Source organism: Centruroides sculpturatus, unplaced genomic scaffold (assembly GCF_000671375.1).
Source record: "Centruroides sculpturatus isolate CEXI.00-Female unplaced genomic scaffold, Cexi_2.0 scaffold662, whole genome shotgun sequence".
Classification (NCBI taxonomy): Eukaryota; Metazoa; Arthropoda; class Arachnida; order Scorpiones; family Buthidae; genus Centruroides; species Centruroides sculpturatus.
In genome coordinates, this window is record NW_019385051.1 from 232624 (window position 1) to 260003 (window position 27380).

Consider the following 27380-nt stretch of genomic DNA (forward strand, 5'->3'; position numbering starts at 1 on the left):
AAAGGTCTGCTTTCTTCTCACTTTGTATTTATTATTGAGGGATTGCCATACTTTGTAGATATTTCCAATTACTTCATTTACGCTTTCAGATACCCCGAAAATATTTCCCTAAAATCTTGATATTTATATCTTTCGCTTCTCCGATTGGTGGAATTACCAGAAACTTTTTCTGACGGAAAATAAATTTACGCTTCGATTCGTCCGACGATAACCGATGAAAATGAAGAATTTATGGCTGTCTTTTTTCCCCCTTTTGGCGAAAGTTACGGGCGTGGGCGACGTTTGTTTCTAAAAATGAATTTTCCCGAGTGTTAGGTGGCGAGCGACATCGGAGTCGTCTCGACCACCCATTCCGTCTCGGCGAACCAACAGAGGGCATTCTATCGTCGACGTCACTTCCGGTATATTTAGTATAAAACGGAACCCGAGTGGTCGAAGGACCAAATCGTCGGTCTCTCATCATACTTCGTCAGCGTCGTCTCCGCTACAATCAATATGCGTGGTAAGTAATTTCTTCCTCCTCTTCTTAACACAAAACTTTACCCAGAAAAGATTCTCCGTTTTAACCCGTTTCAGTTAATTTTTACGCGGAATTAAACGAATCGTTTGTAATGGAAAACTTGCTTTTGTGGGACAATTTAGTGAAAATTTAAATTTTATTTTAATAAAAAGTAGTGGAAAATTCTACCAACGGTTACTTTATTTCTTCTAACAATCGCCAGAGATTTAAGTAAATGCCATTGGACATTTCTGATCTTTTGAAACTTTAAAATTTTTATTTACGAGCTGATTTAATGCTTAAAAAAATGAAGTTTTTAAAGTGCGATGGTTCGGGTACGAATTATCTGTTGTAATTGTGACGTATTTATAAATAGATTTTCGCCTCTTAGTTTAAGTTTTTAGTCCAGAGATTTATTTCGATTTTCTTAACTTCGAAAGGAATGAATTTAATCGATTCTTTAATCATAGTTTTATGGTAATCATTTTTAATACAGTAAAACCTACCTAACCCGGAATCTCGCTGTACCGAATATTTTTCCGGTTTTGGCGGGTTTCCGTTTTAAACAAATTAAAAAAAAAAAAAAAAACAGAAAAATCACTGCGTTTTGAAGAATTTTTCTGTTTAGGCAAGTTTCTATTTTAGACAGGTTTTATTGTATAACAGAATCGTCGATAAAAGACAGCCTGTTCGATCTTACACCAAGGAATTTTACCAGTAAACATTTACTAAACTTATTTTTAATTTTTCGATTTCTTTATTAAATCTTTGAAAAACCAAATTATCTCGAAAATAAGCGAAGTTTCTAAGTTCTACAATCACTTCATTTACAGATTTAGTTTGCGGCGAACGACAATCGATCGGCTTCGGCGCCAAAGTTCGAAACAATAGAAATTTTAAAATATAAAAGATTCGAAAAAGCGTAAAAGACGTCGGAATGTCTTTTCTACTTCGTTATAACGTTTCCGAACCATCGATCTTCTTTTCTATAATGTCATTCTCGTCCTCTTAACACCGACACCATCAAACGTTGTTTAACAGATCAATTGTTTATTTCCATTTTTGTAGGCGATGCGATATTAATTATTAATCCTTCGTTAAATTCGATTTTTAAAACATTTAAGATTTTCCTATTATTATTTCGGGTTACGTTAAATTTCATTAAATGAGTTGTCTCCTTAATTATCCATAAATCTTAAACAGGCCTTAAATAATTGTAAGTGTACAGAAGACGCTTTAGAAAAATGTTTAGATATTTGCGGTTTTTCTTCGGAACTCAGCTGCTTAATCGTTTATGATAAATTTAAATTTCTTAGATTTTCAAACATTTACGGACTTTCTAATCGAAGGAATGTAAGAAGTATTAACTCGCTTGTACAAAAGAATCCGTTCTTCCTTATCGTAGAAAGAATTACTAAGATTTTAGTGGCGTCGCTCGATGTAGTGGTGGAAAAAAACACGAATTTTAGCTCCGTTTATCGAAAAAGTTTTAGTATTTTGTTATAGAATGCATAAAAATTTTGTCACGCGATGATTGCCCGATTAAATCACAAGACACTTGAAATAATTGCACCTAAGAAATATTCCTCACTCTTTTATACTATTTAATACTTAAATTTTTGGCCGTTTTATTCATCTAAAAAAGTTTAATCTAATTTAGAATTATTTTCTTGTCTTCCTCGCTTCGACGTTTTTCTTACGTAACATTTGTATAATTTCCTTCCAACGTTCGAAATTTTTTTTCTGGTTAAACTCAATGCCAACCGTTTTCTAGCTGTAATTTTCTTATTAAAATTTTGTAAATAGTTTGGAATGACGTCGGCAGAAATTCTACTTTCTACCAACGGATGCACGCATCTGATTTCATAGAAAATATTTTCATATAATTTCATAAATTTCATATAATATTCGTATTTTTCGGGTCGCTTTAATTGTGTTTAATTGCTACACGTTTATACTCGAATAATAGAAAAACAAACAGCGCCAAACGGCATTTTGCCAATCGCTTATGAGGGTCAATTAAAGCCCGTTCGACGTTCTTAAAATCATTTCCGAAAGTTCGCACGAATATGTAAAGACTGGACCAAATAAATGACTCATTTGAATGCTAATAAATCGAAAATTTTTTTTTTTGAAAAAAACGATTCAATTTTTAACGTGTACGCGCGGAAGTTCCCGCTAATATCGATTTATTAGGGACGATGCGCTAAATGCCGGGAACATCGATTTTCAAAGAAATGTCTTAATAAAAACTGGTGAAAGAAATGATTTAATTCGTTGCCACCGGATTATCGATAGAGTAATCCCGATTCCATCTCATCTACTAGATGAGTAGCAATTTCATCAAAGTCTCAGACGAAGGCAAATATCGAGATTTATTTTTGGATCGACCTTATTGAAATCTCTTCTTTCATTCAACAACTCGTATCGTTCGAATTTTATAATCTATTTTTATTTTATTAATTTATTTTTAGGGTTCTTTTCCTTAAGACGAGTTACAGAACGAGAATATTTAAACATTATTTTTACAAGAATATGTATTAAATTAGCCAACGGGATATTTTTAATTAATAAATCGACTTACGAATCGTGAACTTTTTTGCGGTTTGTGACGTAATGAAGTATTGTTTTTGAAAACCTTCTTCTATTAAGACCTGCTTTGACGGAATTATATACGTATCGAATTTTTATTAATAATTTTAACTGCGACTTCGTTCGAGATTCCCATCCGTGTCTGTTCCAACAAGTGTGACGTCAACCTCACTTCGTCCAGTTTAGTCTTCCGTCTTCTTACTGAAGTTTGCATTCGAGAAAATCAAAATTGAAGCTTTTATCTTTGGTTTCTCGAAGAGAGAACTTACACGTAGTAGGACCAGGGTAGTTTTAACCATTTTTAAGGCCACAGCCTAGTTTCTTTACAGGTATCATACAGATATAAAACAAAAATATTAGTAATGAGTGATAAAGTAAATCCCTGTAAGAAGTCAGGCCCGGAATATAGCTAAATATGTTTATGTATTAATGAATCCTTGTTTCCTTTCGGAAGAATTGGAGAAATCAGTTGTCGTTACGTTCCGTGAAATTTGAATCGGTTTGGAATTTCCAAAGGTTTAATATTTCAAATACTTGAATCTTTTGATGATTTTTTCTTATTGTAAAATATAAACAAATCGTCCACCAAAGTTGACGTTTTATCTTAATTTTCCTCTTTGATATCGTCTAATTGAAAAAGTATTGTTTTCTACTTCGTTTATTTTATGAAAAAACGAGCTCAAAAATTGGAATTTAATTACGCGTAGACGAAGACTACAAATTTCTTAATCTTTTTTCTTTATTCTCCCCGTCGATTTTCGAAGAAGAAAACGAAAATGAGACCAAATTTATGCAATAAATCCAGACTTTCCGTATAAATTTATTAATAAAATTCATAATCTAGAAATGAAAATAGAGAAGCCGCAAATTCTTTTTTCTTCGAATTTTCGTCGTAAAATATCGAAGAGTAGTAAAAAAAAGTAAGTTAATTTTCATTTATATACTCCAGCAAACACGAAAAGAATAATAATTTGTATATGTTAATTAGTAAAAATAATCATCAAATAGTAATTTATTTCAAAAACGTCATTAAAATTCATAAAAATACACATCTTAAACAACTTAAATGGGAATCCTATAATTTAGTTATGTTATAATTGAATTTTGTTTTGAATTTAATTATTATTTCGAGGATTAATCGATAAAAAAAAATCTGTTGTAAAGACAATACAAGGAACTGTTGATGAAAGTTGCACCTTTTAAGATTTTTATTTACCGACCAGAAATAATTATCGTTTCTTGGAAAGTTGATTTATAATTTAAAACTTTTCCTAATCCTAATTTAATTTGATTTAAACATCATTCGTTATAAAGTAATTTATTCCTAAAATCTGTTTGGAAATTTAATTATTAAGAGAACGATGAAAAGAAAAATTCGTTTATGAATAATATGAAACAAAGAGGATTAAATATTCAGAATATCATATAAAATAATTAACTAAATTTTTACGTTAAAATGAACAATTTATTTACTTAATTTATTTTGACTTTTAAATTTTGTGGAAGGGGAAACAAGTCCAAGTGTCAGAAAATAAAATAACACGAATACAATTGGGAAAACGTAATAAGAAAGAATTCTATGAGTTCTAATACTTCGATTAACTTCAAATTAACTTTCTGTATTCTCATTCGGAATTTTTCAAACTCTTTACCATCCTAACGACAGTATAGGAATATGACAATTCTATAAAATACGCTTGGGATCTTTTGGATTAGATTTGGAAAGACTTTTTTTATATACAATTAAAGTTTGATGTTTTTATCAATATACAACGATAGATACTTAACATAAAAGATTAACGCATTTTAATCGAGGAGTACCAACAGATTCTTAACGTACCAAAAATGGTTAATGGAATATTTTATTTTGGAAAGTCTACATGAAGTAATTTTAAAGTTATTTTAAATTTCGCTTATGTATATATATATAAAACTACATTAAAATATTAATTGAAAATAAACCTGGATAGTGGCTCTTATTTCTCTATCCGGAATCGATACTTTCTTCGATTTTTTCCCCCCAAATTTCGTGAAAATACAGATATTTCGTATATTCTTTTTTATATCTTTGTTCAATGTTTTAAAATAGACGTTTATAAACCAATTTCCTTTCGAATTTCGAAATTTTGGAATTCCCCTTTAAAGATCACACGGAAATATCACAAAATTTTCGACTCAGCGAGAAATTACTGAATATGAAGAATTTATCCCTTCAACAAAATACTTTTTTCTTTCTCTGTATTGAATTCGTCGATATTATCACCAAAATGGCGAACAAGATTAAAAAGTATTAAATTTTCCCGACACAAAGAGCAAAATTTAAATAGCAAGTTAAAGCGAAATGAATATGTAAAGAAAGAAGCATCATTCAATTTTTACAAATATTACAGAATTTAGGCGAATCTTTTTTCTATTAAATGCTTTAGAGTACAAAGTCATTTTAATTAAATAAGCCAAATATATCCTTTGTAGCGTGAAAACATTCAAGGAAATGCGACGAAATTGGTTTTCTTCGTATAGGACGTTATTACAATCTGTCTGATTTAGCCAACCGACTCGAACCTTGATTTATTCATTCTTTCTTTACATAGATAAAGGAATTTGCTTTAATTTAAAACTAAGAACATTCTTCTCGTTCCACTTTCTTTCTTTTCTCATTCAATTCTTATTACAAGAAATAGGATGTTTATATTTGTTAGGTAGCGGTTTACGGCGGTTTCCTGTTTAAGATTTCGTGGTTTTTTATTTTATACTTAAACTGTTTATTATTTAATAATATTTAACGTCATGTATTCATTTTGTTGTTGAGTTTACTTTTATGCTTAGCAAAAGTAAGTCGAATGAACGGAAATGCGCTATTACAGAATGAAATTTTTCGATTTTAAAGCCATCGCGTGTCCTTTCAGGTCAAAAATTAGATAAATTTGAATAAAATATTTTATTTTATATACACGAAATGGGGGGATGAGAAGGAAACTTTCATCTCTTCATTGAATAATTGCGTTAATTCGCTTTTCGTTTCGTATTCACAAACAAAAGTGATCAAATTTATACACGGACTTATAAATTTTCATAAATATTTTGTCGTATTTTTCTAAAATTAATATTTAATTTTCATTAAAATCCATTATTATTGTGTCTGGAAGGTTTAAATTCCTTTCAGTTATGGAGTTATTTAGCCAATTAAATACACATTTAATACGAGAATTGGACTTACCATATTTAATGTCATAGAAATAACAAAGTAAAGTTTCCAAAAATGTCAATGATAAACAATGCAATGCAACAAATAAGTTAAAGGCCATAGAACACAGTTCAGTTCAGTTATTTATTAAAATAAAAATATACATAGTACATCCCGGTGCCGTGAAACATAACCGGGTGGGATCAGAAAAAGGTTGAAAATACAATGTAATGAGGAATACAATAAAATAAACAATTGGAATATACAAGAGGCATACCACAGTTCGAGGCATGCAAAGGTGCTACCTGCACCTGAACAAGAAAACGCGTATGTACAAAGCCATAGAACACAGTCCAAAATTCTCGTTACGATTTAACAAAGTTTTCGACCGTTTCTACAACCGATATTTTAATTTTTACACTTGAAAAAGAGCGATGCGAATGACTTTGAAGATAATTAATGATTAAAGAAGAATAACAGCGACGAATTATAGGAAAATATTAAAGAGAAAAATGGAAAGATTGTATTGCTACAATCATCACGTAGAATGAGAATGAGCTGTTTTCTTTCCTAACTTAACATTAACCGAAATAATAAGGATGCATAATCTAATAAAGGAAATAAGGACGTCGCAGAAAAGAATTTATATTCTTTAAAATAAGTACTTCAAATATCGAGGCTCTTTATAAAAATTACGATTTTCTCCAGATGTTTTCATCGAATTTCAAGAAATATAAGGCAAAGATAAAAGAAGTTATCGATGAGTCTTTTCTCTTATTTAACGATATTTTTAAGTATGGAGCCTTTAAATAGTAAACGATCCTCAATAAATGACCTTTGAACTTAGTTCTCGACAGACACGCGTCAATTTGAACATTTAATTAAAAACACTTTTCATATTTATAAATAAAACAATCTGCCAAAACGCGCGACTGCGAAATATGAATCATAAAATTAAAAAAAATTAGTTTTTTTTTTACCTATTTTGTTCTGTTATAAATCTGTTATATTCTAATGCGATATTTTTTCAATTTTTAAGTTAAAAGCATAATTATTTATTTATTTAATTGACCAAATTTGCCCTTGGAAAATCTATTTGTTACTTTAAATCGCACCGGAAACAAACGGAAACTTATATTTAATATTAAATTATACAACAATAAAATTAACTATAAAATATAAGTTTATTAAATGAATCAAGAAATACTTTTATTTTTTAATATGTAGTTAGTTTATTGAAGAACGTGTAATGATTTTTAATTTTATTCGAGTGGAGTCAATTAGAATATTGCAAGATTACAAAGCAAAGTTATTTTTCTCCCTCTAATCATTTAGCAAATTAATGAAGGTAATGAAAAACCAGAAGGGTTTAAGAAGACAGGAATTCGACGTTAAGGCTAACGACGAAGAAGAAAATCGATCATTTGATTATAAAAAGTAACTTTTTACTATTATCGACAATAAGGTAAATTATCTAACAGATAGAAAATAGCGCAGTGTTTTATTTAGTACCCTAAAAAATACGGAACAATAAAACTTCTGTGAGATATACATTACGCTTGTTTACACAGAAACTTGTATCTACTCTGTTGTAAAATACTAACGGCAGGGTAGGACTTCCCGAGTGGGTCGGTCGAATTACGACCTCCATTTATGTCTAGCGTATCGATGTCATAACAGAATTTATACGCTCTACGGTCAGCCACAAACAGCGGCTGGCTTTCTCTCTAGCTTATCAGATTGAGATGGAAGATCGTAAAATATGGAAGTTCTCCGGTTTGATAAAGAAGAATGCAACATATGTTAAGTTCCGAAGACGTTCCGACCCGCTGAGAGCTGGGAGAGTAACGCTTTTAACTCTGATCATATCCATATTCCAAATGTTCGTGATGGATGAGTTCTCCGGACAGACATTCTTCCAGTGTTTTTGAACGTATACATTAACCTTATTGGAATGAAGTTTGTAATTAACACCGTTGCAAATAAAAAAAATTAAGAAATAATTTACTAAAAATTAAATTGTGAAGTCAAATACCGAATGTGTTTGGTAATAAAAGTTATTGAAAGATGTTTACAATTATATTTACGTGTATACTTATGCTAAGATTTAGGAAAATCTAATTAGAACCTATTCTAATCAAATTTAAACTTTTAAAATTTAAGTAGAAAATCAATGCAAATTGAATTTTCTAACTTAAACATTTCGCATCATTGAAAATATTAATAAAAATTTCATTTTACTTTTCATTGAATAGTTTAATCAATAATGATAAGTTACTTTGTTACTTTTTCTGCTCGGATCCCTAAGTACAATGCAATTTGTTACAAGGATAGATTCAAGAGCAAATCTTGCAAGGGGGATTTTTAATTAGTGCAATAAAGTGAAAGTTTTATCACTTAAATAATCACTTATAATGAAGTACATAAGTTTAAACAATATAAAAATGTAACGTAATTTAAAAGTAATTATAAAAATTTAACATTATTTCGAAGAAATAATCAAGCTCCTGTTAGCAGCAAAACATTTTACGAGCACGAAGGCCCTATCGCTCCCGTCTGGATCCATTCCTTATTTATTAATGCTGTCAAGACTATCTTACGATTCGAGTTTGCTTGAAAACGTATCGAGGAAATTTCATATAATTGGAAGTAAAATTTCCCTGTGTCTACTGAAAAATCTGTCTTTGTCACGACTCACAATCGAAAGTAATAGGATAAACTTTACACTGTAATTAAATTTACAGGAACCGGAAGAATGAAAAACTAATTTTCGCTATTTTGATATCAATTTCACTTTTCACAGAACATTTTTCACAGCTTCCAAAACATTGGAAATGTAAATAAATGTTCACAAGTCTTAGTCAGTTTTAAACTCTTGTTATTACACTTTAATAGCATAAATGATATTTCGATGATTGCAAAAAATTAAAACTTTAAAGTGAAAATATTGTTATTTCATTGACTTTCATTGGGTTGGATAGACACAGAATTTGTATAGAAATTAGATTACCGAAAGAATTGGATTAAGGAAAATAAATATAAGAGACGGAAATGAAAGACATCATATGAGAGAATAATAGTGTATAAAGGGAAATAATAAATAATTTTTTATCAGATTATTATGTAATTATGGATCCAGACGAATGAATATTTCGGGAAAAACACGCACAATCCTAATGAATAGCCTACATATTAATTCTTGAATCATGCTAAATTTCGATATATTTGAATGAAATGACACTTTGTATGTGTTTAATTTACACGGAAACGATGTTTTTACTTAAATTTGTTATTCGAATTTTGTTTAAAATCTCAAAACGTAACTCGATAGAAAACTTTACGGAAATATCGATTGTAAAAATAGCAAAGTTTTTATGAATCTCGTTAAATATTTAAATTTTTTTCTTAAAATTTATTCTAAAAGTTCTTCTCACGTTGTTTCTTTCTTAAAAATTATATATATATATATATAACAAGAAATATAATATTTTGCTTTTTAAAAATTTTAAATGTATATATGATTGTGAAATCGTGTATCGTGGATTATTCTGTATTGCGTTATTTATCCCTAAGAGGGGGCGAAAATTATTTTAGAATCGCGATACAAAATGACATTTTTGTCCAAAATGCGAAGGAAAAAAATTGAGAATAAAAGAGTGAAATAAGAAATAGAATGATTATTTCTTTCCAATAACCAAGAAATACATTATAGGGCTACAATTTTCAAATTGCAGACCTATAAATTCCTGTCCGTCTGTATGTCTTTCAGTCCTTCCTTAATTTCGAGAACGGAGAGATAGATTAATGTCGAGACCAAATATGGAAATATTAGAGGTAGAAGACTCCGATTAACTATATAAAACTTTCGATCAGGACTGGAACTCACGTGATTTCAATTAAAAATTTTTCCCCAGAATGGAGTTAAGTTAGATAGATGACCGGCACGACTCTATTTATTTACATATTTCGCCAAATTCGAGAACTGAGGAGATAGTTCTATTTGTACAATTTATTACTAATGCTTTTCTAAAGACGATTCTTTGCGTTTAAACCGGTTACGAGTAACCGAATGAAAAGAAATACAGTGGTTTAATGTGATTTCTATAATTCATTAACATAATAGTTTCTACTGTATAAATACATAATAGGATACACAACATTAGAACTTATATTCTTATAATGCAAATTAGTCCGGAAGATCTTCGAGATGGTCGAAATTTTGTTTGTGTTAACTCCTTACTTCAAATAATAAGAAATAGTTCGTATAATCTGAGTAATATTTACTTTGATTTTTCGAATCAATATTTGCACTTCTATACTTAAATAGATTTTTTATTAAAATTAAGTTCTCATAAAAAGCATTATTCTCTTCCTATATTCAAACGAGGAAGCGTATTTTCCATTTACATTATCCGAGTAATATTGATTTTTTTCCGGTCAAATATACTTTAAATTTCAATAAAATCATTTCTTATTTTCGTAAACTTATTAATATTCTTAAGAATAATAAAAAGTCAGAAGAAATAACGAATAAATTTTGTACAGAAAATAAATTTTCTATATTTTTTATTATTATTTTCTACTTTTACATTGGGAATCGCATTAAAACCGCCGACTTTACACTCCTTTCGCTCACGAATGCAAAAATTAATTATTTAAATTACATCTCTATTCTTTGTTTATTTTCTAGTATATTTTAATAAAATAAATAATGCGGAATATTTTCTTTAAACGGATTTTGTTTTATTATAAAATGGCAAAAAGACGAAAATGATTTAATTTCAAGTTTTTTAAAAGGAAAGAAATGCATCAGTCCGCGGATGTTTTCTGCGACTTTCGATTAAAATTAAGATGGCCAATTGGAAACAAACGAGAGAAATTAGAACTGTTAATAAAAGTTTCTTCGGGGCTATTATTTACAGGACAACTTGTTACGATAGGTTTTTAGTAGTTTCTGCATTGTACTATCCACAGAAAGCATGGCCCATTAAACAAGCGTATGTCACGTGAAAGTTTGGTGTTTATAATGGCAAGTGAGTTAAAGTTGGAAGGATTTTTGTCATTTTATGTCCTGAAAGTAATTTATTAATATTTTAGTTGTCTTCATACTTGATTTTGGCTTGAAGGTATGAAAGTATGTTGCTATTATTGTTCATGTTTATTATTTACAATTTAGCTTTATTTTCACGCTGTTATCGATCAGTTTGTTTCCTTACTTTACCAGAAGGACTAGGTTACTGGTAAAAGCATCTCTCGAGGCTAATTATTACAACGCAAACGTGCACGTTGTTACATAAGTTACTCCATACTTTTGACAAGTCATCGTTTTCGGTTTTTTCTTTAAAGAATGGCATGAATATAAGAGAGAAACTCATATGAATCGATAGATGAAGACGATTTATTCATAACTTTACGACAATTACATTTGTTAGTTGTTTATTTTTTTGTATCTGAAGTAAAGTGTTATATTTGTAAAAAAAATCTTTTCTAACCTAATAAACTTTCTGAGTCGTTACATACTTTCTTCCTTAATATTTTGTCTACGTATGTGAATTTTTATATAAACAAAATTAATGTAACAAACTGTCTCGACACTCCACTCTGAGAAAAGTTATTACATTTGAAAGAGTTCGAAATATTCAATATTTATAAGTTCGATATATACAGATGTTTAACTGAATATGTATACAATATCCAAATATATATTGGTTCACTACTGAAAACTTCAGTATTTTAGATACAATAGAAAAATGATATAAAAATGCTAAGCTGTGTTTTACAAATTCCAACCGACCGAATTTTTCCATCTTCGAATTTCTATCGAGATGCAATGATAAACAGAAAAATACATGCTGTATTTATAAAATTACGAAGAATAAATTTTATAAAATGGTAAAATTCATTATAATTTTAAATATAAAACTCTTAATAATATAATGTATTTATTCATCAACAAAATTTAAAGAAACAATTGTAGGAAATTACATTAACGATAAATATTCATCTTTTGTTTATTGTTGTGGCGAAGACAACGAAGAAGAAATCATTTATTATAGAATTAATTATTCTTTGTGTAAAAAATTAATAAATTTTTAGCTAATTTTTACGAGATTATGTTCTATTAAGTTTGGTAAAAAAATGATTTTCTTTTCTTTTTAAAGTAATGATAGAAAGAGTGACGACAAAATCGACCCAATACTTACTGTTAGAACTGTTACGTCACAGTTCAATATGAATTAGAGCAACTCCTTACTTAACGTTGTCGATAAGTTTTGGAAACTGCGACGTATAACGAAACCAATTTTATCACAGGTTAATTGACATAAACAAGATATAATTCGGTTATTATTATTCTAATTAAATCGTGTTTGCAATCTCCAGCATTTAATACCTACCTTACAGAATCAATTTTTCGATTATTGATTTATAATAGAACGACTTAATTGAATTAAAAAAAAAGTAACTCAATACAGAAATTTACCTTTACTTCATCGTTATATTTCGATCGTCTAGAGTCGTTCGTTCGCACATCTCTTCGGATATTCCACATAATTGATCGAAATAATTAGAAAATACTACGGTAGTCGGTTAATACCCGGACGGAGTTGATGGTTTCGTTAAAAATAACATTTAATGGCCCGACAATAATGAAAAAGAGAACTTTATTAAGCTTAACGCGAACACTTCAATAAACTTTACGACGCGGTCTGATGACAAAGTAACTCTAGTTTAGTGTGTGCTCGTGTCCCGCAGTCAACGAAACGACGCACCCCCCGGCATCGGATCGATGATAGAACTTTCTATAAAATTCGTAGTCACGTTATCCCCGACAGTTTCGAATAAAGTGCATTAATCTCGTCGTACGCCATCGTAACTTTTAATCCGCGAGTTTGGCCAATTCCTCCACTAAATCGAAGTCTTTCGACTCACATCTATCGGACAGATTCGTCAGATTTTATCTATGGAATAAGAATTATGTTATAAAAAATCTATTCGTATAGCTTCAGTATTCCATAAATTTAAAAATATACAAATATTGGAATGTTTTTCGAGCATTTTGACTGAAGAATCATTAACGAACACTGTCATCACTTACTATTAATTCACAGAGTTTAATTGCAATCATTACAAATCGACATCATGATGTCTGTTAGATTCTCGACGCACAAACTCACATATTTTGGCACGGCGAGGGACAGTGGCGTAGATAAGACTTTGCTCTGTGGAGAGATCCGGGAGGATGATCTAAAAAGTACAATAGGAATGAAGAACGTCCTTTAACACCCGCCAGACAAATGTTATAGAATGTTCCTTATACATCTAGAAGGAAACTTAGAGAACAAACTGGGTATCCGAACTATGATCTTTCTTCTAGAAAAATTCACAGTCACGTAGTATAAGTAAGCGATTGATAAGCGAGCATCTACTGTTTTTATTATAATAATAAATTAAATAATTGATTGACATTGAATTAATCAATAGTAAAATAAAATAAAAGGTAATTTTAGATTTGTTTTTTAAGACGAATTATTTTTAATTTAGCATAAATTTTATACCTAAATCCTCTGGTGCCCGAACACCTACATCATCCTCCCATCATTTAGGGCAAAGAGATTCGTAATACCAGAAATTACCAGTGAATTCGGTTTTTCATTTGTAGACTTAGACAAAGAAGATTAATTCCCGTAACAAAACTCCATCCACCTAGTTTTTTAACTGTTTTAAAAGCACTTCAGTTACGAAAAAGTGATAGCGAGACAGCGAAATCGCCAAGTTTAGTATTTAAAACGAAACGATGTCGTCTTTATCTTCGCGAAGTTTTCATCAATAAAGTTTAATTTATTCGATGGAGATTTCTCTTTCCGATAGCAGATTAATCAGATAAATTTCTTATCGCCCTCGAAATATTTTGATATTAAAAAACTTTCCGTCGGTCAAGCTCATTTTCTAAAAGAATTTTCTATTCGTTTATATCGAAGCGTAACGTTAATCGGGACTTTAACACCGAAAATTAATTTCTATCGAACTTCATTCTGCTTTTGTTTTGTATTTAAAGGATACTTTGACGGATATATTTATCATATATTTACTTTATATGTAACGTGTTTCATAAATAAGGTGATTTGTTTAAATATATTATCAAAAACTCGAAAATAATAACTGTTTTTATACGTTTTAATTATTAAGATTAATTTATAAAATGTGCTTCTCTCATAAAAATAGTTTTGTCTGAACGCCATTGAAATCATTTACTAGAATCATAGAAGACACGGCACAATATAATAATTTTTAATAATAAATCCATAATTCCAACTTATAGAACATTTTCGCAAATTAAACGTCGCTAACAATATGTTATCCTTGTATAAATTAATAAGTGATTATGTAATGAAGCTTCTGAAGAAGCATTTCATTAGAATAATTTTACACGGAATAAAACCGAAACTTTTGCAAATTAATCGCTTAGCTTCGATTCTATAACTAGTTATCGCTTACAGAACTGCTTCAATTACGAAATTGTGTTCATCCTTTCGATTAAACGGATCAAGTTATTAATCGAAACGGTTATCCTCTTTAGCGATTTATGAATTTATAATGCTATATTTACTAAAATAATTAATACAAATAAGTTTATTACTAAATCGCAGAATTTAAGAAATGTTTTTTGTTTTCAAAAGCTTCTTTACATTCCTAAAATTCCCCTACACTATGTCATCATTTTGACAATTGTTTGATTGAATTATATCATATTCTCTTCCTGTATAAACTATACAAACACATATCATATATATATATTAGACTATTACTTGTATATTAATTAGTATTGGGCTCTATAATAAACTATTACTATTAATAAACAGGTTAATAAACTGGGCTCTATATTTAAAAAAAGTCTTTATAACAGTGAATGTAGTCAGATTTAATTTAAATCAATCTGTAACTAAATGATTTAAATAATGTCGTTTAACAAGAAATAAAAGCGAAAAAAATAAACAATAAACGTTACAATTAATGGATTTGTAATGTGTTTAATGATTTAAAATTTAAGAAAAAACACAGGAAGAGGTGTTTATTCATATAATTTGATAAAAATAAAAATTTAGGTTAAAAAACAAAATTTTCCTATTAAATATTAATAAATGTAAACATAATTTTGCATTTCGCATTGAAATAAAATTAATCTCGAAGTCTTGATTTCTTCTTCTTATTATTATTTATTTGGAAGAAAAGTTTTATTACTTACCAAAGTGAATACATTAATGTAGTTTTAAGAGATGTAAATATTTAGTTAACATTGACGTCAAACGAGAAAATAATCTGCTAAAAATCAAGAATGCTTTATGTCCGGAGAAAGATTTGTTAGAGAATGTCGACTGACAAAGACGGATAAGCACAAAATTGATTCGATTTGTTTCTTTCCCATTAAGATTTAATCCTTTTCTCTCAATTCAGTTTTATTTAACTACAAAACAAAGCGAGAAACAATACCGATTTTATATTGTTTAAAGTAAATTGCATCTCGATTCGATACTTCCGGTTACATTCCTAATTGAAAAATCTATCGCAGGTTTCTTTATCGAAAAATCTTGTATTTTTTTATAGATAAAAATTCTGCATAAATACTAATTTTTTGAAATATTGTCCACTTCCTCAGATTTCAATTTATATAATTTTTAAATATCGTCCTAATTATAGTTATTAATCGAATAATATTCTTGTTTAACATCCCGTTAATCGTGTAGCGCGATTATTAATTACAATAGAATTCATCAATCTTATTAAATGGAACTGGTCCAATGATTCCTTTACGAACGATTTCAATTCGTTTAATCTTTTCACGATTATATAAACATATAAAGTATAATTTATTATAAAAGAACGAGAAAAAATGCGTTATTTTTGTCTATAACGTTATTAAACAATCAATGAATATCTTCGCATTTCTTTTAATGAAATTAATGCACTGATTAATATTTAAAATATAGCACTTTTAGCTCATATTCTACTCGAACAATGAAATTATAAACAAAATGTATTTAGTTACGGAATCAAATAGATTTCTTGGCGTTTGTCATCTTGTCAGCTTCCATTTTTCTAAGTTCTTATTATAATCTATAAGTAATCTCTTTTCGCTCCCTTAGGAATCCCATAGAAAATTCTATTAAATTTTATATATTATAGAAATATTGGTCGTAGATTAAAAGATATATAAATAATTAAAGTAATATATTGTAGATTATTTCTTGTGATTTATATAAATCCTATTATCGTGATAAAAATTAAAGGAATAACGTTTAATAAATATTTAAAACACACATATTTTAAAATCTGCATTAAATAGAAATATTAATCTTCCTTTAATAAATAGTGTATCTTTTTTTAAATGATAATTTTATTGATTATTAATGCATAACGTAGAGGAAAAGTCAGAAATCTTTGATAGTTTCCAAATCTACAACATAGCGTTAAATCTACTGGAAAAAAACGATATAAACTGTAAAGTTATTTTACGAGTGTCGAAATGACCAAGTACATAAACATTTTGGAAGAAAATAGGATATTTAGAAATTGCTTAACTGTAAAATGAACAAAGTGAGTGGACATCCCGAAACAAATATATCCGATTATTTTTTGTAGTGGCTTCGAGTCCACGTCAATCAAAGAAAAAGGATAACAAAATTCATCTCGTTAAGTGCATGCGGAATTTTTAAAGTCTTTTCCCTGAAGTGTTTAAATTTACCGAAAGGAGAAGAATTTATTTTAGAAAAAAGAAAAGGATTTATGTTAGCTACTTCAAAAACTTTTCTCCGAGTAGCCGGCTTGAAAATTTATTCTCCATTTTATAAATATTGTTTGACCATTTATCCAATTTTAACGGAGACGATAGTAACAAAGCACACAAATATTCCTTATTAAGCTCTAGTAAAATTAAGAGCTGTCGCGACGATTAACTTCGAGTGCTGCTTAAATTACATTTATTAAAATTATATTATAACACAGATCGGGGTCAAATCTTTTGACATGGTAGACTAATTAAAATGGCATACTTCGGATCAATGTATTTTTAGTTCTCACGATTTATTGGATACTTTTTAAGATTATTAAAAGGAAATATAATGAAAACATTAAAAATTAAAGTTTCCATAAAAGGTTGTAGGCCTACGTATATTTGTACTTGATCTATTCTTACACGTGACTGACTTTATTAATAATAAAATCGAAATATAAATTCAAGATGTTACGTTTATTATATGAGTGTGTTGAAAATGGCGGACAGTACGTTGCCCATTCATTATACAGACAATATATTGTCTGTATCATGAATATGTAATAAATTATTTTAATCAGATAATTTATTATACTCTTTAAATCATAATTTGTATTTTTTTAAATATACAGAAAAGTAATAGATTTTATTAAAAACTACAAACGCGGCGACGAACGACTGAGGAATGATTACAAGAAGAATCTGGACGACATTTCACTTGGAAAGGCCAAATGGCATACAAACGGCAGAAAGAGAGGAGACAAGAAGGGCGCTGGCAAATAATACGAAAATATAACGCGGAAGCAACTAAACTAATCATCAAAGTCGTGGAAATTCGTCTTTGGCTTTTTGCACTCAGACAATCGGGCGCCCAACGAATGCCATGGGATTGCATTCGCGTCTGTGGCGAAGACGGCCTACGTAAAAGAGGGAAAACGTTTCTCTTTTCCTTCGACGAGTCGAGATTGTTTCTTGACGTTTCATCGCCCTTGCGGTAATGGAACTAGGTCATCGATTTCCAACAGATTTATTATCAGACGCACTCTTCATGCGACGATTATCGGCAAGTTCCTCCCCGCGTATTATTTGCAGGTGCCATCTGTCTATTTTAAGAATATCCAAGTTTTGTTCTTACGACAGATATACGAATATAAACATTGTATAAGGTGAACTTGTATAAAACAGACAAAATTTGCGTACATATTTCTAGACTTGTCTTCACTCATCTACTGTACTGTACAGTACTGTACATAGCTTTTTCTAGTATGAAAATTTTTCAATTTGTTCAAGTTTTTTGGCGAAAAAGTTAATCAGAAAATCGTATTTAAACAAACTGATAGCCAACGATAGATTTCAAGTAGTTTCACATATAACAAAGACTACACAATATAATAAAATTAATGATAATCTACATCAATTGTTTTTCTGTTTATTTCTATTAAAACTAAAAATTCAATCCATGGAAGATTATCAGACTTGCGCTTCATATTCGAGTAGTCTCTTTCTTATTTAACTTACATTAATATAAATTACCTTACATAATTTGAATGTAGTTATAATGTTAATCGGTCGATATAATCTATGTTATAATAACCGAATATTTCTGCCTTTTACTTCCAGTTACATCATTGTGTACAAACTTACATGGATCTTTCTTGTTAATATTTAGCTTCCCAAATGGTCGTAATGTGCGTGGTCATCTTGGTAGCGGTTAGCTGTACCGTAGTTCAAGGACGATATTTGCCGACGAGGTCAGACGATGCCAGAAGAGAGCAGATTAAAGAAATTCTAAGAGCGGTGAGTTTCTATAACTATTATTTAGCGTATTTAAATTTAAATCAAGCTCAAAATATTTACAAACTAACCTAATTTCCATCTGTGTTTATTTTTGACATTCGATTTTCGACTATTTCGATCGCCTAATCCAGTGTTTTCCAAACGTGGTACATATACTCAGTGTCGTAACTAGCTTTTCGCGTGCCCTGTACAAGATCACTGGCACGTCATAGCTTCATGGTCGCCAAAGCAAATTTGAATTAAGGGGCCTCATGTACAGTGTTGCCTTCATTTTTTTTCGGGAAAATTTTTGGTGAAAAATATTTTCTTATGAAAGGTTGGTTTTGGCTTCCCTGTTAGTGGAGACTCCAGACAATTGCCCCTTTTTGCCCATAGGATAACGGCCACTGTCTGAGATTTTATTTTTGGCTCCCACTTGTTTTGGGAAGAATATAAAAGGCAAATACGATAAAAATACTATTATTTTTTAACTTTAACCAAAAATTTTTACAGAATCTGTCCTCAAGACGACAAATTTTAAAATTTGAAAAATAAAAATATAATGACGTTTTGATACCCCGTTTTAGAATCTCCCATTTGTTTGAATTCTACACTTATACCCGTTGCATCTATCTGCATACACTCCCGTGAGTACCAGAAAAGTCTTCAGTGATACTGCACATGTCAATTTTCGGCTATGTAACACTGACGCGTAGAATCATTAAATTTTTTTAATGATTATATACTTCTATTCCTACTACAGTACTTTTGTACTGTAGTAGGAATTATTTTAAACTTATACAGTTCCCAATAAATAATATAGTTTGCATGAATTTTCATATTCAAGTTGGGCGTTTGGGTAATTTGCAAAAGATATTTTTTGGACAAGGATGGCAAACTCTTGGGAGACATTGAACCCAATCGATCGATGAATAAAAAATTAAAAATAATTATTATACAGTATTTATCTTTAAAAAATCGTGATTCAGAAGTCGTTCTTAATACTTTTATACATTTTTAAAAATTAATTCGAAACTTATAAAACAGTAAAGAATATATTCAAGTAAATATATCATTAATACCAAAATTTCGTTAATTTTTAAATAGGCCCCAATATCGATCAGATTGTTTTAGTTTTTATAAATAAATAAAAAATTTCAATCCGAGCTGCTTCATTTTTTTCTGTTAACATTGTAAATGTTTAACAAGAAATAAGTAGTATATTTTACATAATTATTAAACACTAAGGCGAATATTTACGGCCGTAACGATTTTGTTCACTGTTTATTTACAATTACATAATTAAAACATTTACATTTTTAACGTAATTATCTTAATTATTTTTATAGAAAAGGAATTAAAAATTTAAAATATTGCAAAGCTTGAGTTAAATATTGCATATTTCACTCAAGCTTTCTGTAGCTTCTTCAAAATCAAGGAAATAAAACTAACGAAGAAACTATATTCTTTTAAGATTTTGATACGCGTATACTTTTCTATCTCAAAAGCAATTATTTATTATTAAGAACGTCATTAATTTGGACAGGAAAAAAAAATCAAGATTGACTTTCTTAATTATTTAGCAACCGCAATTTGTATTTTCGAATCTGCCACGTCCTACTTCGTGTCAGAGTAATATTAGTGTAAAATTTGTGGCAGAAATATTTTAATTTTCCTTCGTGAACAAAAGTGTTTGTTGTCAAGCTCTTCTTTAACTAAATGACGATCAACTATTTGAGAAGAAAGACAAAGTTGTCTTTCTCGCATTTTAATTTTCTCTTTAATTTATTTGGTCGTCATAGAGACTCTGGTTACACGTTCGGATGCATCGAAAAGGCGGAGATGGAATGCTCTATTCAATGCTTATTCCTACATCCGGTAGAAATTCATTTGCCAAGTTTTCGCGACACACCCGAAATTTTAAGTCCGAAATCGTTGATAATTAATTTTAAACTTATTTCCCAGCTCTTGCGAGTTTAATTAACTTGCCGTGGGTTGGATACGAATCCTTACCTTTAATATTTCTCCATTAAACCTTACTTTAATGGTATTAAAAATATACTTTATTAAATTAAACTTTTGAAGAAATAAAATTTAAAATCTCATATTTCGAAATATAAAAATTTTAAATAAAACTTTCTCTTCGAATTTATTTCGGGAATATTTTAGGAAAAATAAATTACGTTTCGTTTTAATTATTTGAATTTTTTTAGCTTTTGGAGCTGACACCGGAGGATCGGTTGTTCGCCAGAATGGGATACGCTCCCTACGATTACAGAGAAGAAGGACATTTGACAAAGAGATCGGTTGGCGGTTCTGTCGATTCTTACAGACACGACGACGATCAAATGGCTTACTAGTGTGACCGTCGATGGTAAGAATTCGAATTAGAAAAGAGGGGTCCCTTGGTCGACGTCATAAAGGAACCGTTCTTTTTTTCAGGTGTTGGATTCCCGTTAATGTTGTAATCCGTCTGAAATCATTATTTTGCTGTTTCGATGCCCGTTGGCAACCGATTTACAGATATCAGAGTAATTATTGCCACCGACAGTGACGTCACACGATGATTTATTAGTTATCTCTCCTTCGGCTTAAACGTTTTAATATTTAGAAATAACCCGGATTGCGCTCGCCGACCTCCAAAGATTAATCATAAATGGCATTCACCGATTTCTATTTGTAATTTAAATTATCGTCAGGTGTAATAATTCGTTTATCAAATTACCATTATCTTGGAAATTCTAATTTTCTGTGACGTCACTTTAGTGGGTAAACAATTTAATTCCAATTGTTTGTCGTCTGTTGTTTCTTCTGTATTTCGAAATAAAAAGCTGCCATTATTTCATGAATATTGCATTCGCTGGTCTTATCAATATTTTCATTAACGGATTAAAAATTAAATTATAAATCTCTTAATAACAATGCTTTTAGATAAATATAATGTAAAGATAATTTTAAGAAATAAATCAAAAATTATTTTAAAGTGTTTAACGAATCGGTAAAAACCTTTTTAACCATTAATCAAGTATTTTGAGTTGTTGTAAAAATTAAAAGATACAAAAAAGAAAAAGTTAATAATTAGATTTAATTTTTTAAAATTATTCAAGACTCTTTTTTCGATTGTTCATTTAATAATATGAATGATTATTTCTGAATTTTTACTTACAAGTTAATAAGGAAACTTTTCTTATTATTTTATTTGATAATTATTCTAAGTAATTGACTATATCTTAAATAATAACGAAAAATAATGAATACAAATAAAAACGTAAACATCGAAAAGGTGAAAAGCATTAGAAACTTGTCCTTTATTGGAACTTTCTGTGTTTTCTTCACGTGTCTAATACATTAAATGGCGGCCATTTTTCTGTAGAAAGGAGGTATATTCCCCTTGATAGATCCCTCTTGTGCTGAGCTTTCTTATCCCATACTCCCCAACTAATTATTTATTTAAAATATCAAATACAAATATAAAAATTTTAAATAAATATAAGTTTTATGTTTTATTTGAAAATTTGAAATAATGGCTATTTTTATGTCATACGGGAAGAGGGAAAAGAAGATATCTATTGTTATTTTAAATCAAAGGCATTTGTTATCCCAGGAAAGCATTTGAAATATATAGCTATCCGCAAAATGACTTATTCTCCGAATGGCCAATTTTATTTGGATTCGTTATGGCAGAATATTTTTCCATTTTTGTTTCGTAAACATTTACTTTCCACTTTCGTGAAAAAATATACAGAACTTAACAAACGGTCAATAACGTCTGAGTTCTGGACAAAATGTTTTAGTAAACGTCACGATACTCTTACAGATTATTCGTATATATTGTATATAAAATGGCACCACTTAGCCCCGGACAGCATTCTTTTCAGTGGTGCCTGAAAAAGTGCGATGCCAATTGTTCGGTTGAGTCAAATACGTCATCGAGAAGAAAAATATAATGGCATTATTTACAAAAGTAAATATTAATAATATGATATAATAATAAACTAATAATAATTGGTATTAATTAACGCTACATTTAAATAAATAAATTCTGTTAACATACAGAAAATGCTTACTTGAATCACATGTTTGAAAAATCACCAAAAAAATTTCAGTACCAGCTAACAATTTTCTTAATAAGAATTAACCAAACTTACCTAAAAAAAAGTCATTAGCTATAAATTTTAATTTGAAAATGCTCATAAATTGTGACGAACAATGCTTGTCTTTACATTTAATTTCTGGTATACTTTTCCTTTTCTACATCCAGTTTTGCTATGTTTAATATTTATTATGCTACAAAGACGGTATGAGAACAACAATAAAAATATAGATAAATTAAATTGATGTTTAGTCATATTGCCTTAGCTTGCTGTTAAATATAATTTAGTAAGAATTTTTACTTTATAGGCTCTAAGTAATAAATAGCACATAAATTCAATACTGCCTTTATAAATAAATTAAATTCTGAACAAAGCATTATTTTGGAAATTGCCAATTTATTTTTGTATGTAATACTGTATTACAGATGTTAAACATCAAAGCATGTTAATTTATTCTTTAGAACATGTTCTAGTATTCTTCGCATTTGATCATTTAAACATGGTTGGCGAATAGTTTTAAAAATTAAAAATTACAAATTACATCTAAACATACGAAAAATTATGAATATAAAATGTTTTAAAATAAAGAAAACCCAAACTAAAATCCAAAATATTTAAGGCTAAATAAAGAGAGTAGTATTTTCCTTCAATACAGAGAGTCCTCGATTTTCAACGGAGTTTTGAACGTTTCAGAAGAAACTATTCAAAAATAAAATCGGCGTAAAATGAATCTAATTATACAATATAAGTCAATGAGACGTTAATGATTACGTTCTAGGCTGCTCTCAAAATTTACATAAACAATTTATTATTATAATTAAAGTTTTGACATGAATGTTAGGAATGTAAAAGCAGCATTTACATGAAGACAAATATAATATAGCAAAAATAATCAAAAAAATAAAATAAAATTTACATTTTGTATATTTATATTCATATATTTGAAATCCAAACTCAAATATTCGTAAGATTAACTGTAAGAAGGCCTGTGCATTTGTCTTTTATGACAATTGCTTCAAGCTTAAATTCTTACTTGAAGCAATTGTCATAAACAATTGCTTTCCCGTAAAAGTTCTTACCTCTTATCCGATAAATATAGTTGCATATTTAAAAGAATTTTATGGACTTTAATTATCCTATGCTCTTCTCAATAAATTGTTAGTTCGATTAAATCTGAGCGGAAATGACAGATTTCTCATTCAATAAGAAAGTTAATACGTTTAAAGATATTACAGGATAGGTCGACTGTACTGTGAGCTCACACCAACAAGTCTAAAATCAAAGATATTATAGAAAAATAATCTATATGATTCTTCGTACTAATAATGTGAATTTACGCGAGAGAGAGAGAACACGAACACACATTTAAAGAGTTTAAAAAGTGTTTTCTAAAATTTCAAGTTCGTAGGAAACTTTGACTGAATTATTGAAACTGTCACTTATATAAGTAATAACAATAATTCTACAATAACAGTAATAACAGTCAAATAATGACGTCAATTAAATAATTGAAATAAAATAGAATCCAAAACTAAAACAAGTCTTAAGACAATTTTTTTTTTTAAATAAATAAATCTTAAAATAATTACTAAAGTTTTAAACGACAAAACAGTTCTCTGTATAACAGACAGTAGACTCATTGACAGTAGACACATTGAAGTTTCTACCAAGTTTTAATTTTTTAACAAAATATCGTTAAAATCATAATACTGATTATTTGATGTCCATTACGGAAGATGGCCTACGAATTTTCATTGTAATGGAAATATTTATTCCGTATTTCCATTACTATGAAAATACTGAAAACTTCGAATAGATTTTGGTATTATGTAGAACACATTTGCTTACATTAAAAAGTATTTTAAAACAATTTATTTTTAGCATCATCATTAAAATAAAACGCTCCGAATGAAAAATGATTAATCCAAGATCATTACTCAAAACGATAGAACAAAGAAAAATAGAGAATACACTATTGTATTGGGTATATAATATAAATTCTAATTCTAATAGATATAACATAAATGTTATTTTATTTATTCTAATAAATATCATTCTGAATTCTTAACAAAATACAACATAATCAAAAGAATCGATAAAATTGATATTAAATATTAGGATTTAAATTATACACAGTTAGTTAATATTAATTTTTCCCCTCTTCAAAAGTGAAGGGAGAATTAATAAATTAATTTTTGCTTAAAACTATGTAAGCTTTATCAAACTATAAAATTACTTTTATCATAATATTTTGGTAAAGAATATGTCGTGTTCTAATAATTTGTCTTAAATGTAAACTTTTAAGTTTTCGCCGCAGCAACTAATTCTAACAACACTAAATTTTTTTAATCTTTGAATTTGAGAGTTTACCATGAGCAATTCCGTATTCAAGATATTTTGTTATGTATTGCCAAGATTAAATTACACTGCAGTATGTAATACAACTGTGTTAAGATTTAGTAAATGATAAGAGAAATAATCAATTTCACTGACTATTCAGTTTCTGTAAGAAAATACCAATTTTGCCGAATGACAACGACAAAAACTAGAACAATGAGATTAAGTTTGTTATAAGAAAAATAATTGAATTTTAAGGTGGTTTCCATAGATTATGCTGTCTATATACAGTACTATAGTTTACATCGCAAGTATGTAGAACTGACGATGTATTTAATACATATTGATAGATTTCGTACTTGATTAAAATATATTGTAAGTAATGGATCAGTATGGATTGTTTACTGCAACGTAACACATGAGAGACCTGCCGAGAGAAATGCTTTCCGGGATGATTTTCTAAGAAAAACTGGATCCTATTTACGTGTTACTAAAGTGATGAAAATTCGGAAAACTCCACGTTGTTAGACCATTGGGGAGTAACGAACAAATGACTAGTGTTCAGTTGTTTTATCCATTCGGCCACTGGTGAGTGAGAGATGGATTATATTTTAGTTAAATAAACAAAGATCGTCAATAATACTCGTAAGTTTATTTAAAGCTGTTATTTCATTATTAATAATACAAAGATAAAATTATTTCTTCTAATTCTACTAAGAAAATTTTATCATCATTGTCAGAACATTTTTTTTTATTCAGTGAATTGTCGGAAGAAATAGTAAAGATTCCTTGGATTTTATTGAAACGTTAAAAGTATAGGATTGATGAGCTAAGACAATGTAACACATAAACGATCTTCCAGGGAGTGTCTCCCGGTAGGACTTTCTATAGGAAACAGGTGTTAGATACGTAAAAACAACTCCATGTTGAAAGGCCGTTGGTGAGACCATGAACAACTACCAGTTCTAACCAATTCTATCGGACACTAGTGGACAATCTAAATAGCACACGTCTGTGGAATAGCCAATTTAAGTCCAACTTATTCTTTGGAGATCAATTCTAAACCATGCATCTATACAAGTTAAATTAGAGGACTAATTTCATTAAAGGGAAAATTTCAACTGATGTTAAAACTTCTACAAACTGTTATTCGTAAAACTTTCGAGTTATCTACAAGTAAACAATTGTAATTAATGAGAAAATAATGATCTTAAATGAGGAATTAAACAAAATAATATAGTATAGGAAATAGTTAATTAACAATGTAAAAATTTAATCAACTATTAGAGTAGATTAATCAGATTTAATTAAATAAAATAAAAGTTTAAAAAGGAAAAGTAAATTTAAAGATATTCATTAAGCTTCATTACAATCCTTACACGTCGAATAAGACTATTGAGTATGTCTTTTAAAGAATCATAAAATTTTTATATTTTTAAAATATATAAGCAAGCTTATATACTGAAAATAAACGAAAAATTAGTGTATAAAATAAAACGAGCAATTATTTATTGTGACATCGTCACGATGCCGAGTTGCAATTTTTAGTCATAATTTAAAACTTATTTAATTTAAAATATATGCTCTTCACTTCAAATTAGTAGTGTCTTGGCCCTGGATATCATACTTTTCAACGATAGAGTCATGCCAGTCATCTATGTTTAAATTGAAATAACGTGACTTCCAGTTTGCGTCGGAAGTTCCTATATAGTTAATCGGGGCTTTCTGCACCAAATCTTTCCATATCTAGTTTTGAATTTCATCTATCTAAAGTTCTCTAAAGAATTTTATCTATCAATCTGCATTCTCGAGATTAATATTAGAGAAAAATACGTACAGGATTCGTTATCTGCCAAGAGTAATGCCGTCGTGTGGATCTAGGTTGGAATTCTATTCGTCTTCTGAATTTTCGTGAATAGTTCGGATCGACCTTATTTTATGGCACTTTTTAAAAAATTCTTTTTATCCTGTGAGAACTAAGACAACTTTTTATTGAATGTCATCGTGAATTCGGCCAGGCCTGTATCGAGGGAAGTGGATGGTAAAAAATGGAACCCGACATATCCGGGACGAACCATCCTCCGAAAATTTCCTGGGGTTTCTTGATAGGCTAGCATTTTAACTGTTCGA

The 27380-nt window shown here is 29.2% G+C and overlaps 1 protein-coding gene across 1 annotated transcript; it reads left to right on the forward strand.

The window, feature by feature from the left end:
• Positions 1 to 360: 360 nt before the first annotated feature.
• LOC111633960 lies at positions 361 to 21673 on the forward strand. Its single transcript, XM_023378616.1, has 4 exons — positions 361 to 502; positions 18713 to 18840; positions 21033 to 21193; positions 21262 to 21673. Exons 1-3 carry the CDS (start codon positions 496 to 498, stop codon positions 21177 to 21179), a joined length of 282 nt encoding a protein of 93 aa, XP_023234384.1. The 5' UTR covers positions 361 to 495; the 3' UTR covers positions 21180 to 21193; positions 21262 to 21673.
• The last annotated feature ends 5707 nt before the right edge of the window (positions 21674 to 27380 follow it).